Source organism: Lepisosteus oculatus, chromosome 2 (assembly GCF_040954835.1).
Source record: "Lepisosteus oculatus isolate fLepOcu1 chromosome 2, fLepOcu1.hap2, whole genome shotgun sequence".
NCBI classification, from domain to species: Eukaryota; Metazoa; Chordata; class Actinopteri; order Semionotiformes; family Lepisosteidae; genus Lepisosteus; species Lepisosteus oculatus.
Window position 1 is genome coordinate 59,452,125 of NC_090697.1, and position 18,806 is coordinate 59,470,930.

The following is an 18,806-nucleotide window of genomic DNA, read 5'->3' on the forward strand; positions in this document are numbered from 1 at the left end:
TGACCGAGTGGTTTAGTCAATCAGTGAAATAATTATTCATAACCCCCAACTTGTACAGTACGTGATTTCTAACCATATACCCGAGCGGCTGGTATAACTAGAGGCATGTGAATTGTTGATTCTCTGGCACAGGTGTGTTGAGTAATAATCCAGGCACCTTGGTTAATACAAATATTAGACACGAAACATACAACACACAAAGTTACATTATATACAGTATTTACAGACAAGGCGTTTCAGAGGCCTAACATTCTGGTCACCCAGAAAACTCCAGACTGCTACTAAGCACTAAACTTGTATTATGCCTACAGAGAAGAGGTGAGCCAGACAAGAGATGAGATACCTTCTAACTAATTACAAAGCAACCTGTAGTTAAATCTTTCTCTCTGGACCCTGGATGCCATATACAGTAAATGGGAGCCTAAATCCCAACCCATAAAATGCATCCTAATCAAGATGTTTCTAACTGAGGTATCTTTTACCCAGGAAACCCAAATTCCCAAAAAAGCAGCATAGCACACTTTAAAAAGGTTCAAAGGTTTGGATGATCAGGAAAGTAGGGACTCTTGCCTGGCACAAGCTTCATGTTCAACTCCTCTGGACTCCTCTCTCTTTTCCCTGCTCCCCTTGTTTCTTCCTTCTTCCTCTCTCCTTTCTCTTTCTTCTCTTTGTGCTCTTAATGTCATCTTATATTGTCTGTGTCTGTATTGCTTCTTGCCTATCATTAACCCACAACTTCCCTACGTATATTAAGGTAAACTTTACTATTGTTTCTGTTCAAAGGACCCCCCAGACCTCAGCAGACATCCTCTATCCTTTGAGGTTAGAAGTATTTACTCTTCCCAGTGTCACAAACTTTATCTAAAATCAAAGAGACACTTCTAAGTCACCTAAAGCTGTAATAATATGTTATTTGCAATCAACACAGATGAGGGGTTTGCATATAATATTTTAATAATTTTGATTAAATCTACACCTAGACTTATATGATGTAAATCACTCCCATTCCATTCCAGGATGTTATAAATAGAATGGATATTGTGGAAAAATGTGACAAACATCAGTAATCAAGTGACTCTCAACAAAGCCTAGAACTGTTGATTTGACTTATTCATGTAGTTCTTACGCATGTATAACAATACCTTTTAATACAGTTTAACATTAAATTTATTAAGCACAAGAGGCAATAGAAAGCATACAAAGAGGGGTCCTATTAATTTTTCATTAGCAATGACATTACAGAAGTATTAGCACTCCTATTAAAGGAGCATCTCTCCACAACTAACTTCTTGAGTATCAGGAGCCCCATCAATGCTAGAAGGCAAGTAGTAACTATGACACCCGAAGAAAGCTCCACAGCTGAAACGTTGTGTTTCTTTACTTTTCTTTTCATCATGGAATAAACCTTTACTTGTTCCTTTGCAGCCTATGCATGCTGATGTAGCTCCCAACATGAACTGTGGGGGGAATACCATCAAAACTAGGGGATTCGTCTGTGTTCATACTCTATAAACTTTCAATTGCAGTGAGTCAAAGACATTGGATCACCTAGATCAACTGTCCCACTTTGAGAGAGTGATAATTTTTTTAAATTAAAAATAATCAAATTTCATAACATTTTTCATAAATATATTACTTTTAACTAATGGTCACTGCAGACATTTTTTGGTATTTAACTTATCTCATGCTTAACTTATATTTTTTCAAAACATGCAATCTTTGCAGTCTTTATATTGCTTTTTATTGTATATTAGTTTATTAGTGAGTCTGCCTTATCTCAATATCTTGTTTTATTCATCTGCTTTTTACTACTTGCTTAAACAAGTGCGGATTATTGCGGAAACTCAGTGTTTTGTCAGATTTCCTGCATGTTTTAAACTGCCATCAAATTTCACATTTGGCTTAGTAAAAACAATAGGATACAATTTTGCATTTGTAAAATGTACAGTGAGGATCTTTTCACAAATGAGTCAGTTGTGAACATCTGTTGAAACTGCTATGATGTATTATGATGCTTACTGGTGCAGCAGACTTGCTTTGTTGCTTACAAATGTGAGAAGTAAAAAACTAGAGTGCCGGATTTATGGATACAGGTGTCATGGTTACCGGTGTTCCTTAGAACTCTGATCTCTAAGATGTCTGTAGAGAAATATGCCAAAAAATACACTTAGGTCACATAGGGATGAACAGGTTGAAAGCAGAGCAAAGGTACAGTACATGTGTCCTGAATTAAAATGAATATAGAATATTAGATATGGATATAGAAAATGCAATCATGTCATATGAAAATTGACAGAAATAAAGCATAAAGTAATGTAAAGTGACAATGTAGGTACAGTATATGGGAATATATCATATGGAGCCTCAACCAGCAGATCTGGACAAAGTAGTTCAGGTGGGTCAGCATGTGTATGCTGCAAAGTAACAAGTAATAGCAAGTTTATTCCATGCTGAAAAGAGAAGGGATCTGGACAAAGGCATGATGTAGTAGTCTAAGGAAGGGAGAAGGAGCAGTTAGGAGGGGATGCAGACACATGTATAGAAGCAGGAACCAGAATAACAGGTGATTTGTGACAGATGGCTAAGGGGCTGTTGTATTCAGTATTTTTGTGGAAAAGAGGTGGGCTATACTGAGGAGTTCACCCATTCACATTAAATGAAAGAAGATAAAGTTCAAATCAGCCTCAGGTTTAGTAGACTTGGGAAAGGTCAAGCAATTTTATCCTCCACAAACTCCTTTTTGGGGATTGGGTTTTGACATCTGGACTAAGAAACATGTGCAAAACTACCAGCAGTTTTTCGTTTAAAACTTAGGCAAACAACGTTTCTAAAAATGTTTGTAAATATTGGAACCTTATCTTATCAATATTCTTTAGTTCTTTTTCCAGTTCAACAGACTTTTGATTTTTTTCAACATGGCCTACAGTATGTTGTAATAGCAAAGCACTCAGATATTTTTTTTCCATTTTCGATTAGCTGCTTTACTGTAATTTTAGAACTTTCACAATTTAACACATTTTTCTCACTTTTTCATTAGCAGCATTTGAATTACTTGAAGACGATGCTTATTATTACATTCAATATTATACATTCAGTGTTTTCTTTGAACATTTCTAACTTTATTATTTATGTAATTTCTTAACCATTTTGTTCTTTAATTCTCAGCAGTTACAGTATATAACTTTTAAATCAAAATCTCCATTGATTTAAAAACCCCACAAATCATATGAAACTCATAACTGAAGTGTTAAAAACTTTAACATTTCAAATAAGGCCAGTACTCTACCTACATAGTCAGAAGCCCTTGATTGACAGCATAATGTCACCTCTCCAGTCTGCTGCCTAATCAGGCCGTAGCCCCAAAGACATCATGAACAGAACGTGCTTAAAAGGATTTTACAAGACCATTAAAATCCTAAATGCATATGTCAAATGCTCCATAAAATGAAAGTACTAAATTTCACACATATGTGTGACAGTAATTGCAGGCAATGTTATTTGATAAATAAAAAAAATTGAATATTGACTCATTTCAGCGTTTAAATACTGTAGTGCAGAAATGAGTCAGCAAAATAGAAGTAGGTTCTGCAAGGTATGGAAAGAAAAGAAGTGCATTTTTTAAAGCCCAAACAGATAATGTATTTCGACTAAAGCCAAAACAAGAAGAAACAAATGCAAATTAATTGTAAGGATACCATTGAATAACATAAAAGGAATTCCTTCACGCAATTGTGAGGAAGAACAAATAAACCATTCATGATTTCAGATCTATTGGTAACCAGGGTCCACAAAGAAAAGTCTTGTATGGATTAGTCACTCATAATCATATGAGTAGAAAAGAGACCACTTGATCTTGCACTTGTATTTTGTTTCTTTTTTTTCCAGTCACTCAGGATTCCAAATTTCAGTTGAAATATTTAAAAAATTGAACGTATGCCACAGGTAACGGTTTCATGGATCAGTTTGGTTGATGTTCTGTTCTTCTCTTCCTCAGGCTGAAGGGAAAGCACACAAATCGTCTCTCTATGCGCTTTGTGGACCCTGAGATGGAAACTCGGTTCTCTGTAGAGAAGGAGAAACAGAGTGGTGCTGCCTTTAGCTGCTCCTGTGTGGTGCTTTTCTTCACTGCCATTGTGGAGGCACTCATTGACCCGGGGTTAGTTCATATTTATGATCCCCCTTCCAATTTGAAATTCCCCATCTATTCATCTTTTAGTTAAATTCTCTTTTTATCCATCAATCCCCCTTCTTAGGACTTTAACATCTACATTACATGTAGTAGTATATAAAATGTGCCTGTGCTAATAATATTACAGGAGGTTGCCAGCAGCCATATCACCCTGCAGCAAACAACTGGCAACTCACGGAAGCTAAGCAGGTGTGAGCCTGGTCAGTACTTGAATAGGAGACCTTCTGGGGAAAACTAAGGTTGCTGCTGGAAGAAGTGGAACCAGCAGGGGGCCCTCACTCTGTGGTCTGTGTGGGTCCTAATGCCCCAGTATAGTGATAGGACACTATACTGTTCTAACGCTCCGTGGAAACCGAAGGGTATGACAAGGCACAGAAAGACATCATGGCCATCCACTGTAACCAAGAAAGTCTCCAGTCGTGACGATTACTTGTACCACTGGACCCAGGCTTCTGAGGTCGAGGGAGTGGGACTCCCATTTTAAAAAAAGCTCTCTCGCACAGTTTTCTGTGTGCAGCTCATCTTCTAAACACCCGTCATCGTCGGACTTGACGGACAACCATCAGTACAGGAAGTTAATGATTTTAAAACAGTGCATTATCATATTAAATGTTCTAAAATATTCCTGGTGTATTTTCACATTTGTTTTGTGCAATCTGGAATATGTTTGCACACCCCTGAAACACAATAGTTATTACGATTTTTCCCATTTCAAAAAGATTGTATTTTGTTTTTGTAAGTTTTTTGTAATGCTGATTTACTCATTTGTATTCAGTGATACATTGATGCAAGTCAAAGTTATGTCATAGAAGTGAAAATGTTTTTTAAGGATTGTGTTATGTTCTCCCCATTATTTATCTTACTAATTACTAATCTGATCAATCCACACTGTTCTGGATCTCTTCACAGACTCATTGCCAACTATGTGACATTCATTGTTGGAGAGGTGCTGCTCCTCATTCTCACCATTTGTTCTTTGGCAGCCATCTTCCCCCGGGTATGTGCCATTCTCTTTATTTGCATATATGGCCAGAATTAATCCATAAAAAGTCCAAATACAGAGGTCATTTTTCTTAGCAAAGATTTTAGAAATTAAAGAGAGGTTATGTACAACAATGTACAATGTACAACATTTTGGTTAGACCTGACCTCTTCTGGAGTTATGGATACAGTTCTGGTTTCCACTTCACATAGAAAAAGAGTAAAGAACACACTGAGAAAGTCCCAGAAGAGCAGTAAGACTCTTTAGATGCCTTAATAGTTGCTTTATTAGGAAGCAACACAATCCTTTTGATCTTAAAAGAAGGTGTTTAAAAATATTTGATTGAGATCTTCAAGATGTTCATGATAATATGTCTTGAAATTTCAAACAGGTATATCAAGTTCAGTAAACAGAATACGGGGACATTTTTTTTCAAAGCCAATATTGCTCTGATAGTAGAAAAACACTTTTTTACACAGAAAACTAGCAATGTATGAAATGGAATGTTAGAGCAGATTGTGAAGGTAGAGGTGTTGGAAATCTTCAAATCTTAAGTTTGATCTTTATCTTTATCTTTATTTTCATTATACATAGAAAATTGACAAATTAACAGTTTGTATTTTTTCATCTGTTTGCATCCTTTTTATAGTCTTATGTCTTATACATATCTATTGGATTGTATCTCCTGAATAGAACAGTTCAGAGAGATTAAGTCTTAAACAATGTGTAATTACAAATAGTGTACATACTGTAATAAGAAAATAAAAAAAGCAATGCAAAAAAAAACAACTGGAGCATACTCTTCTTGGGTAATAAATTTTGCTCCCATTTGCTTTATATAAGCATAGAGGTAGGCAAAACACCAGGATGAAATGTCAGATTTAAGTTTGTGTTTGTGTATAATCCCTCAAAAAAAAGCTATAAAGACACAAGTTTTCGTTACATCTCTTGCCTACCAAACAGTTGTGAGTTATTGCCCAATGTGATTGTGTGGGTTGAAACATTATGAAACCAATCTAGGACAGACAGACCAATACATTTTGGGCCTTTCTTATGAGAATGGCTGTTTCTAAATTGTTAAGCAGTTCCATGACTTGCTGTTTCTGCTGTTAATGTGTTAGAATATTCTTGTTGGTAATAGGTTTGTCAAAGTGGGAACAATGTCAGCTCTACCACTGAATTCTACTCCATTTGATTAATACATTCTGAAAAACAATATGGGACACATACTGTGGCTACAGTATTGAATGTCTTAAATGAGTAATTAATTGAAAGAAAGTAAGAATTTCAAAGCATGGTGCGCTGAAAGACTGTATATTAGTGCTTTCATCTATAGCGACATATAGAATCTAGGGAATTAATGGAACTCTGCAATAATCTTGAAGTTAATTAGATTTTTAAATTTTCTGTAAACAATTTGTTGATTAAGAAATAAATAAGGAGTGACTTAAAAACAATAATTCATTCAACTACAGTATAAAGGCACAAGTCATGAATCATATTGTATTATATAGATTTACAGACAATGTACAATGTGAGTTCTAGAGCTCATAACACCAGCATCTAGTCTTCCCCCACTCCATCACTCACATTATGAAGCCCGCATAGCTGGTCCTGTGAGCTTTTCTAGTTAAATTTGGAAATTTCAAGTACTAAAGCTTCTCATGCCATCTCATCTCCACTCAAATGGGGCTGTTAACTGGTCAAGTATCCATGAATTGGGATCTGCCTGTCTAGTCAAATACTGTATCTCAATTGTGCAATTACCCATCTAGCTAGTGATTCTGATTACAAGGCACTAGGGTGGCTGATTGGCCATAAAGTAATCAATACAGACATAAGGGTCCCCTGGACAATTGACTATATATATATATCTTTTAAGCAACCATGAGGATGTTGACCTTTGCATCACTAAACTTCCCATTAATAGTTTCTGTAGTTGAAATGCTCAGTTTCATAAACCTTTGTCATAGTAAACAAGGGTTGTTTTTATTAACTTGTTAATTTGACTTAACTAACTGTTAATCAGCTCATAGAAAAAAACGTTATTTTATGTGAATTCATGGAAGTGGAATAAATTGTTTGAAATATGTTAATAATAGAAGGTAAATTTAACTGGCCAAAATGTGGCTGGTAATCTGTTATGTACTTTTGTTACTTCTAAGTTTCGGTGAACATTCATTTGTCCTAAGAAGTAGTACTTAGGATTCCTACATCTCTTTAGAAGTCAGTTAATATAAATATTTACACCCAGTCTTAGATCCAGTGAGCAATATGTTGTTTTTTAATGCAAGTGATTTTTAATCCAAGTTTAAACCAAGTTTAATTCCATGTGATTATTTGAATATTCACATACTGGATACTAGGGTCTTGACATTCCCAACTGTCACAAATAACCAAGTCTACAGTACTATACATACAGTACTATATACTATAGTATATAGTATGTATGGTTAAAAGACATACTGTAACTCACCTTTCTATGTTATATAAAGTACTAATGCATTGGCTCTAAATTAATTGAAATAACACTTAGAAACTACATAAAACAACAGTATTCACAAACTAATCAGTAAAAATAAATCCCTCCTCTGTATCTTGCAGATTCCTACGCTTTCTTTGCCTCCTTGATTAGCACCACTGTATTGCAACAGGCAGTAAAACTGTTGAACAGCCTGTAAAGTCATCTGCAGCCTATTGTTGCAAATGTTGCCTGACACAGAACACGGAGAACTGTGAATAATATAACAACAAGACCATGTTGAAATGTAAAAGCTGGTTAATGGGCACTTGGGCAGAGGGCAGGGACACTAGCTAGATTTGTTCCAGGATCCTAATGTGTTGCACCGCTAATATCAAAGTTGCAAAGTTGCTAATTTTCATCCCACTCTGCTCTTCTTTCATTCAAAACCCCATCAAGAATCATGAATAAGCCAATTTCTGAATGTTCAATCCGCAGATGTTGAGACCCTACAGTACTGTGCACTTTGTGATAATGCTTTCTAGTTGTCTTTACATGTATAATTATCAAACATTAAACTGGTACTGTTTCTTAACCAACATGATTAACTCAGTGGTGAATATTAGTGTTGCTTGTAGTATAAAGTATTTCTTGCACAATACATTACTTAAAGTATATATGTATATATAATCTTTTATTTTTATTTTTCTTTCACCATGACCTCTCATTGCATATTACGTTATGGATGATATAATACGTTCTCCTTTATTACTCTTTAACTCATACTACAGCTCCTAATGCACAAACAGTTATAGTTGCCAGTACATACTCTTTAATCTATGTTTATGCCATCTGTTTTTTTTTATTTTATTGCAAAGCTCAGACCACAATTTGTTTCAAAACATTCATCTTCCTTTGACTTTAGAGAGAAATAGAGATGTTGTCTTGCTTTGTCTTTTCATTTTGGATATAAATGAACAGAAAACAACTCAATTTTGAGCACTTCTTCAGCATGTGTTATATTGAACCCATTCATAAGATTGAAAACTAAATGAGATCTATAAAGAGTGGTTGTGACACAAGGAATACCTTTTGGAGGGAGCAGTAGTGAGCAAGAAGATTGAACTCCCATGAATGTGTCATTTTCTTCTCCTGGTAGATATTTCCCAAGAAACTGGTCTCATTTTCCACCTGGATAGACCGTACACGCTGGGCCCGAAACACCTGGGCTATGTCTGCCATTTTCATCCTCACCATGGCGGACATTGTGGATATGGTGAGTAGTCTGATTTCTTGGTTTAGTTTGTTAAAGAGTTAAAGCTTTGAGAATGTTAACTGTAAAGAGTAATGCAGAGACAAGACATAGAAGGAAAGTAAGACGATTATGAAGGTCTGTTATTCAGGAATTATAATAACATGGGTTCAATTCTGGACCTGGCGTACTATCTGCACCGAGTTTGTATATTCTCCCCATGTTCACATGGGTTTCCTCCATGTACTCCAGTTTACTTCCACAGTCCAAAAACATGCTAACATGTCTCTGTGTGTGCCCTGCGAGTAGTAGGTATAAACACCTGAGTTCTTTGTTCTCTGGCACAGCCTTAGTGAAAAGAGTAATAATAATTTAGGCACACTGAGTTAAACATTTATTAATAATGACAATGACAAAGTAAACAACATACAACATAAACATACTGTACAAGTTGCACTATTTACTATCAATGCATCCTAGAGGGTTACATCCTGACCAACCAGAAAAATTCCAGATTGCTACAAAGTACTCAGGTGCTCTGTAACACCTACACAGGCCAACAAGAGAGATCAACCTGCCTTCTGAACCAACAGACATGGCTTACAGTTAATTCTCTCTCTCTGTAAACCATCCGGTTTACAAAATTATTGGGAACCTACTATATCTCCCTATTTTAAATATGCACCCACTACCCAGTAGAGGATGTTTTTAATTGAGGGATTCTTTGCACAAGAAATAAAAGTTTCCTACAGACAACTGAATGGCAAGCTCTCTTAACAAGGTTCAAATACTTAACTCCTATCTGGTCTTCATGGATGCTCTGGCTAAGGAGCTCTTGTTTGGCATATGCTTTATTTTCAGTATCCTCCTTTCTCCTCTCTCTCTCTCTTTTTGCCTTATTCCTTGTCCTTCTTTCTCATTATCTAGAACTTTTAAATAACCAGGGTAAACCAGAAGATTAATTTGATCAATGTGTCTCACACCAAGCACAACTAAGTAAACACCATAGATTCTTCCTTGCTTTGAAGTACAGAGAACTGTAAATGTTTAACCCAGTGAGGTGTTAACCATTATATCTAGATTCTTAAACAACACTTCAGTAGTCACATCCAATAGCCATAACAATATCATAATAATCAACATAACCTTTGCTTTAAAATGTGCAAAAAACAGAGGTACATATCAAATCAGGACTGCAAGATTCCTGCAACTACATATTCCAAATATGCCTTTTGCCTGTGTCTTTTAGTTTGCCTCTATCCAATATATATAGAAATCAGATAAATAAATTTGTAGCTGGGGATTGGATCAAAGTTTTGATTTATTTCAGACATCTGTTGACTAGCATTTATATCAATTTATATCGCTACGGTATCAAATGAGTATAAGTTTGTATTTCATCTGACTAACTTCATACTTTAAGCAATTTGGCAATTGTGGCCGCTTTAAAATGACAGGCATTGGGTAGTAAACCTTTTTTTCATTTTCTTGTAATCAGAATAACAATCAAAAGCTTACAGGATAGCAACAATGGAGCAATGCAATATTATTTCCAACACACCTATGATGTCTCTTAGAAATGTTCTATCCTTTTTAAAATACCCCCCACTTAAATCTAAAATAAAATGAACAACTGTATTGTGGAAATGTTTGAACACTTTTACAAAACTGTTTTCTGTCATGTTGGGCAATTGCCATATTGAAAATCTTCTCCCTGTGAGAGTCATGGTGAAATCCCTTTGAAATCTAATGATTTCAAGGTGGATTTGTTTGGTAGGGTATCATTTTGCACTTTTATTTCATTTGCCTGATTTCTATTATTACAGGTTATCTGACACCAAAAGGTGAGGTCAGTGTTCAACTTAAGCAACTAGAATAATCCACTCTTTACACTTGGGGCAGTAAATGTTCCCTTAAATATGATTGAAGAGACCCTGATATTAACATTTTTATCTCAACTGACAGACACAAACTGAATCATTTTAATGTGGGTCTTTGGGTTATTTTGTGTGAGCTTAGACTACTGATACCTGGTTCAACTCTAGGCCATCAAATTCTCTCTGAACCTGGTATCTCTGAGGTTCAGACATCAACTTAATCAGTATCCTAAAATGGTAGCCAATAGAATGTGTTTTAAGTCATGATGGATATTTCACTTAATCTTGTTAAAGAAAACAGCCACTTGTAATGTTTATATGTAATGTTGTATATAATTTCACAAACGTCACATTTAATGTTATCTGCAGCACACAACTATCCAAATGTTTGCATACTGTAAAAGAAGTACTACAGCCTTACAGGAAACAGAAACAAAGCTCTTAAGTTATTGGCACACTTTAAGTCATTAAGTGCAATAGCATTTGTAAGGGTACAACTGAAGTCTTATAGCCTTGCTTAATAAATTGCATTATTAAAAAAAGATTTGTGGCAAAACCTATTTAAAAAGGAGGTCCCACTGAGCTTTTGTTTGTTTAATGTGAAGCTTCAGCAAGGGTTTGGGAATTTATGCCTGACAATGGTGTGAGGGCAAAGTACTATGCAGAAGGGACTTTCATTCATGTGTGATGTTAAACTATTTTCATAACTATTGATTATTAATGATATTTTGGCAAAGGGTTGTATGAAGTTCAGTGCTCTCTTTTTTTCTCTGTGTAGTGGGATTCATAATGATTGCCATGCACCCTAAAAGGCCCTGCTGAGGCTCTCAACTTAAGATGCGTTTTCCATGTTATGGAATCATGTAGGAGATATTTCCGTAGCTTGTTTTAGAATAAATGTCCCAATAGAGACACTTTTGCTGTTTTGACAGGAATAATATGATGTTATTAAACAATAGTCTTTGTCTAGGAGAGAAGGAAAATTGCTTCTTCCTTAAACACTCTTGCCCTATTGGCTTTGGGTGTTTAATTAATTCCCCTGAGAGCTCCATTACCACTGCCTAGTCAGTTACTGTACCTTTTAATAGCATACAGCCATCATCGCTCCATGGTGAAGCTCCACAAGAGCTTTTGTGCCTGTTCCTTATTGTTTTTCACAATTGCTTTATTGACTGTTTTAGGTCTGCTTTAGGTCAAAAGCTTTTTGCAATTTCAATTTGTGACTGGATGCCATTTTTACTAAATTTCTTGTATCTTGGATATATAAGAAGAAAATCAGATTGGTATGATTTATGTTTATGCAACTAATGCAAGGTTGACAAAGGCAGAAATGTAAGAATAGAATTATGGTTTTGGGAGTAGATCAGTTGTTTGCAGCAGCTCTAAAAAGTGGCTTGACAAATACGTTCCTATCCCTCCTGTTTGTGTTTAAGCTTTGTAAAGAACATGAGACACTCTAGGCATGGTGGTGCAGTGGTTTCTGGGAAATTGGCCCTGGCGTGAGTGTATGCATGCATGTTTGTGCATCTGGCCTGAGATGGACGGGCATCCCATCTGGAGTGTGTGCTTCCTGTTGTTTGCTGGGATAGGCTCCGACTCTCCAGCGACCCTGAACTGGAAGAAGCAGTTAGAAAATGGATGGATGGATGAGATACTCTAGTCTGAAAAGTGCAATTTTATTCCTGCATTTGATAATGAGTACATACATTATATATTTCTTAAAACATTGTCTTAGTCTTTTCTTTACAGGCATTCTCTTATGTGATTTCAAAATTAGTTCTTTTAAAATTAGTTATAAATGGCAAAAGATGAATGTACCATAGTCGCTTGGAATTCATTTGTCTATATTTCCGTCATTAACACACTGGGGTTAACAATACCCTGCTTAAGTGATGTCTTACAAAGATGTGATTTTTAAAATGCTCATACTGGAATAGTTCAATACAACTCGCAAAATAGGATACCATCATGCTGAGATTGCCACAGAGTTCTATAATGTTCTTCATTTAGGACTACATTTAAATCTATTCATTAATTATTAATTTATTTATTCCATTCTTGCCTGTTAGTGTTTTATTTTAGTCTTGCATGGTATCTATTAATGGTACAATTCTTCTGAACTTGCACTCCATTTGAACAATTGTATTCTGTCTTACAGCTCAGCTGTCTGCAGCCCCCTCAGTCATCTCAGAACAACACTGCGATGGGAGCAGCAGGAGGCTGTGTAGACAATCCTAAGTACTACAGCTACATTGCAGTGCTGGCTCTATTGGCCACCACCATGCTGGTGCAAGTCAGTCACATGGTGAAGCTTACTCTCATGTTGCTCATCACTATAGCAACTGGCGTGGTTAATATTTACAGCTGGAGGGACATTTTTGACCAGTATGACCAAATGCGCTTCAAAACGTACATGTGAGTGGGACCTAACCATGGCTCTTTTCTTTATTGCTAAGGGAAACAAATAACATTTTACAAAACCTCACTGGTTATTATTGGCTGCAGTGGAAAGATTACACTTAATTCACCTTTTAATTTAGAGTTACAATTTTCATAACTATGGTACAGTGAATTCTTTTTTTATATTTGTTGATTAGATATGGCTTAGTATATCCAACTGTTAGAAAATTGAAAGTCCACTTTCATCTGTTATTATTCTTGAAGGACATATTAGGACTTTTTCAAGCCTAAAAGGAATAATAGATTTTTTAAATAGATTTATATATGTAAAGAGTAACATTTTAGATTTGTTATTATTGTGGGATTTGGTCAACCATATCAAAATATTGTTTTTAGAAGCAGTTTAGTAATAAAACCAATACACGCGGGAAGTACTAGAATACTACTGCATGTTTAATTGTTTCCTCTATGTACAGTACCTATCTGACAATAGGTGAGATTTAATATCCTACTGTATGACATGGCACATACTTTACAGCCACTTGCATCAGAATGCCTGCTATTGCTACAGGAACAAAAGATACTGTAGCATAATTCCAAGCTAAAAATGGGAAACTGAAAGGAACTGTTCTGATCAATTCCAGGTCCTCCCTTGTTCCCTCAAAATATTCCATGACAGTGATGATCTTCATAATGATGCTCAGCTTCTACTACTTTGCCCGTCATGTAAGTACATTTTAATTTTTGCAGTACATAGGCTGCATAAGAGAGAAACAAAGTTTAAATCTGAGTAAAGACAAGCCTCCTGCAGATTTCTCAAAATAAAAAATGTAGAATTTAACACACAGATGCCTCCCTATCCACATGCATTTAGAAATGTCTGAATACAAATGAGTCAAGAATCCTGTGGGGAGGGAGTGAGAGCTTTTGAAATTTAATAATATATGTTAGTATATTCCTTTTTATTACCATCCTCTGGGAGTGATGAGGGTTAGGACATTAGAGACATCTATTCCAGTCAGTCTTCATTTTCAAAGACTTTTGTGAAAATATCTTGATACAGTTGTGCTTAAAGATGGGTAGATTTGCAGTCCTAGATATACTGAGCTTCAAAAGAAATTAGGAACTTTATGCAAAGTGCATTGTGTCAGGAGCAGTTCTTTCCGGGCCCTATGTGGACGACACGATCCGGAAGGTGAAGAAACAATAGGGAAAAATATCATACAGGAGTGGGTCAGGAGACAGGGGGGCGTGTCCGAGGTGAGCAGGTGTCCAGGGGAAGTGAGTCCGGGGCAAACAATCCAAGCATAAATCCAAAAGGGAAATCCAAAATGGGAGGCAGAGTCCAAGACCAGGGGATCCATCCAAAGTAATTAAAAACCAGAACCGGGTCGGGACCGGCGGGACAGGGAATCAGGAACAGGAAACTAAAACCATAACGGAGCCAGACGCAGCAGGACCCCGGGCTCTCACGAAACGGGATTCAATGAGAAGCGCCGGGCAAACGCCTGCGTCTGGTTTTAAAGGTGGAACTAAAGAGGGGCTGGAATAAGGAACAGGTGTGGGGAATGGGACAGAACGAGGAAGGGCTGGAGCGCCTTTAAGAGGAGGAGTAATGATCGGGACACATTGCCTGCACTTTGAATATCTGCTCCACTGAATATGCTTTTTTTTACAGTTATGTCAACAAATGTCCTACTGTATAATTTTAGTGATCAAACAAAATCACAGTTTGGCGTTTATGAAAAACCTTTAGACGCTTACGGACATTCTGGGCAGAATTCTGTTTTATTGATGGTCTCTCTTAGCGTGGCAGTTTCTTTCATCAGAAGTTCTTGTGAATTAGTAGTGTGGCATGGATAGTCACATGATTATTGTCAAGTTGTTGTCATGAAGAAAGCACAGAATTGGTCCAGAGATCCTGTCCATGCATTTATGAATAGTGATGTCCAGTTGGGGTAGGAGTCCACATGTTTCTGTGTGCGGAACTACAGAACGAGATGAGTCAGTCTGGGCATTATATCATCGGTGTCGTTAAGATGGAGCCATTTTAAAATGGCCATGTTTGGGAGTTGGAAGACACAAAAAATGTCCAATTTATGAGAGCCTTTTCGCACAAAACCTTCCTATGCAGATGGCACAGAGAAGTTGACCAGTTCCTGGACTTATTTCCAAGGTGAAATAAGGCTGGCCATAGTCTTGCTGCTACAAAGTAGCATCTGAAATATATAAGGAACCTGCAAAAAACAAGCCTGTTTTTAGGGGATAATAAAGATGTTTGAACAGTATTGTAATAAACTCACTCAGTAATATGTCTGTACAATTTCTCTTCAGCCACTGTTTTTTTTTCTTACCCCAGGTGGAGAAGCTGGCTCGCACGCTGTTCCTGTGGAAGATTGATGTTCATGACCAGAAGGAGAAGGTATACGAGATGCGTCGCTGGAATGAAGCTCTTGTAACCAACATGCTGCCTGAACATGTGGCTCGTCACTTTCTAGGCTCTAAGAAACGAGACGAGGTAAGAGACAGAGGGTAGTTCAAATGAAGCATATAGGAAGAAAATGATTAAATTAATGGAGCAGTTAACCCTGAAAAACAAAGGAAAATCTGAGATGTGGAATGAGAAAAAATATTACTGGAAGAAATAAACGTATACTACCTGTATTAGAATTTTAAAAAATCAGATCCGGGGAGAATGTCAGATAACTGAAACCTGTGAAAAAACTTTTTTCTAATGACTCACTGTCTCTGTTTTATATATAGGAGCTCTACAGCCAATCATATGATGAGATTGGTGTCATGTTTGCATCAATCCCCAATTTCTCTGACTTCTACACTGAAGAGAGCATTAACAATGGAGGAATTGAGTGTTTGCGGTTTCTTAATGAGATCATCTCTGATTTCGACAGTGTGAGTAATCCTTTTAATCTGCAAGCCTTTACTACTGTGTAACCAAGGCCTCTTATGTAAGTCAATATTAATTATTTACGTTGATATAATTCAAAATATGTGATATAGCTCAATGTGAATTTCAGATCTTGTTTATCAACAAAGTCTGTTTTAAATGAGATCCTGAGTTGCCACATTGCCTTTTAAATTTTTTACAGTTTTAAGTATCATTGTTGTGTCATGTACCATTTAATGTTAAACAAAATACAGTCCAAATGTGGGAGAATATGTGAGAAAAGAAAATGTAACAAGAATGGCTAAGGTACAGTGTATAAAATATTAAGCAAAAGCTTAAGGGCATGATATAATTAACTTATAGAACTTCATGAAGAATGTCTTCTATGATTTTGGTTACTTGCTGAATGAAGGTCTGGGAAACATTCAATGCATAGCAATTACAATAAATGCCTATATAAAATCATGGCATATATAAACATTATCATCATTCTGCCTTAGTAGCCTTTAACAGAGGATAATTTGTGGGGGGCATGATGCAAGTTTACAACATCTTGATAGAAACTGACAAGGTCAATACAGAGTTATAGTGAGCTAAAAATGAAGCAGAGACTCATGACTAAATTGATAAAATCAACTGAGTTTATCTGTAATTCTTTACATTGCCCTACAGCTCCTCGATGAACCTCAGTTTCGATGCATTACGAAAATCAAAACCATTGGCAGCACATACATGGCAGCCTCTGGTGTCACTCCAGACATAAACACCAATGGATTCAACAACAGTCTGAAGGTAAGGCCTTTAACGTGCGACCTGCAGTACAAACCTACAGTATATGTGAGTTTTCAGTGAAATGTGAATATCTGTTGAACTGCAAAAAAGTCCAGAAAATAATATTTTTTTTCCTTGAATTAGTTTATCTGTCTGTACAGTCAGGTTTGACTAGTGTGTCACAATATATCCAAAGAATATATAATATAATTGCATATTCACTAGGAGTAACAAAACCCAAGAATTAAGTGTACTGAAAGGATTATGGAGTGTTTTAGTCTAATTTGGCTTGGCTGAAGAGGTGGAGGTGGGGTGCAAAAAGATGTACTGTATGTGAGGGAGAGAATGGGATAGTGTACTGTATTTATAATGTTTTATGAGAGGAAATGACATAAGGAGTGATTGTGAATTACTGACAGCTGAGTCTGATTGAACTTGGCTGTTGTCATCCCTCCTGAAAATTCATTATAAAATCCATTACTTAAAGTTGAATAAGAAATGAAAGAGAATGCACTGACAAACACTTACAGTAAATGGCAGTGTTTGTGGGGCGTTCATCCATGGTCCTTGAGAGACACAGATTCTTCTGTTTTTCATTCCAGCATAGTTCTCTGTTAATTAAATTAATTGAGCAAATTCATTTACTTTAACTTTAAGCTTTGAGTTTAATTAGTCAAGAATAATTTGATCATTATCTAGTGAATGAAGATGTCACACTATAATTATTAGAACTCTTCAAATCTGGGGTGTGAGACCACTGCTCAATTTCCATAAGGTTTTGTGTGATTGAATTTATGAGAAATGACAGAGCTTAAATCTGAATCATACAGTACACCACGATTTCTTTTTTCTCTCTATATTGTTTTCTTTGTAGATTACCTCTAGCTGTGTACATTTTTATTGTACAATATCCTGTGGTTATTTCCTCTAATACAAATTAGAAGGAAGTATGTGGATATTGAGAACCACATTGAGTCTATTAAATGTCTAAGACACATCATACACGGATGATAGATGTCCATGCTACGGCAACTGTGCCGTTCTCTGTTTTTCTTTTCTGTCGCCAGAAAGAGGAGTTATCAGACAAGGAGCGATGGCAGCACCTGGCAGATCTGGCTGATTTTGCCCTGGCCATGAAGGTCACCCTAATGAACATCAACTACCAGTCCTTTAACAACTTCATGCTTCGTATCGGTTAGTGTCTGATGCCGCATCACCGGAAGAACCTAATGTCTTGAAAGTATAGGCCTGTCACCCTCTTTTTTTTTAAAAAATACTCTGTCGTGCTTAAAGAGATCCGGCATCTTAATACAATGCACAATGCTGCCGTAATGATGGTGTACAACAGCTCTTGCAGTCAGAAATGACTTTTCTTTCAATTCTGAAAAGTCACACAAAGCCCACCAAAGTGCTTGCTACAAAAGGCTTTGTTTGCTTAATTGCCTGCATTTTAGAGAACCTTAGGGGAAAATGATACCTTGCATGAAAAGTGTTTTTTGTCAAAAATCTAGGCATTGCTTGCAAACATAGTATCTCCATCTATAAAAGTTTAGGTATCGAATGACAGAATGCCATTCAGCCCATCTTCCTCATTTGGTTGCTCCTAGCTCAGTGATCCAAACATTTCATCCAGTAGTTTCTTGGAAGTAAAATTCATATTTTAAGATATGTTGTTATAGTGTTGAAATGCCTTAATGAAAGGCCTCTGTGTGTGCTGTCATGCTTAGGTTTGAATAAGGGTGCAGTGCTGGCAGGAGTGATAGGAGCACGGAAACCTCACTATGACATCTGGGGCAACACTGTGAATGTGGCCAGCCGAATGGAGTCTACTGGAGTGATGGGCAACATTCAGGTATACAGGGACAGTAGGATTTTCAAAAGTTTGTAACCAGTCAATTTACAGTAAAGACATCATTAGTAATAGACAACAGATGTTTGGATCCAAAGGAAATTAGATTTAGGAGCTTGA

General features: G+C 36.5%; 1 protein-coding gene across 2 annotated transcripts in view; it reads left to right on the forward strand.

Moving 5' to 3' along the window:
* adcy3a (adenylate cyclase 3a) overlaps nt 1–18,806 on the forward strand; it is a 64,150-nt gene that overhangs the window by 40,901 nt on the left and 4,443 nt on the right. For both annotated transcript variants that reach the window (XM_015346195.2, XM_015346200.2), the window contains exons 10-19: nt 3,995–4,156; nt 5,099–5,186; nt 8,792–8,908; nt 12,920–13,176; nt 13,806–13,887; nt 15,521–15,679; nt 15,925–16,071; nt 16,739–16,858; nt 17,905–18,031; nt 18,565–18,689. In XM_015346195.2, the coding sequence (XP_015201681.2) occupies nt 3,995–4,156; nt 5,099–5,186; nt 8,792–8,908; nt 12,920–13,176; nt 13,806–13,887; nt 15,521–15,679; nt 15,925–16,071; nt 16,739–16,858; nt 17,905–18,031; nt 18,565–18,689 (1,384 nt within the window). The remainder of the gene's footprint in view (nt 1–3,994; nt 4,157–5,098; nt 5,187–8,791; nt 8,909–12,919; nt 13,177–13,805; nt 13,888–15,520; nt 15,680–15,924; nt 16,072–16,738; nt 16,859–17,904; nt 18,032–18,564; nt 18,690–18,806) is intronic.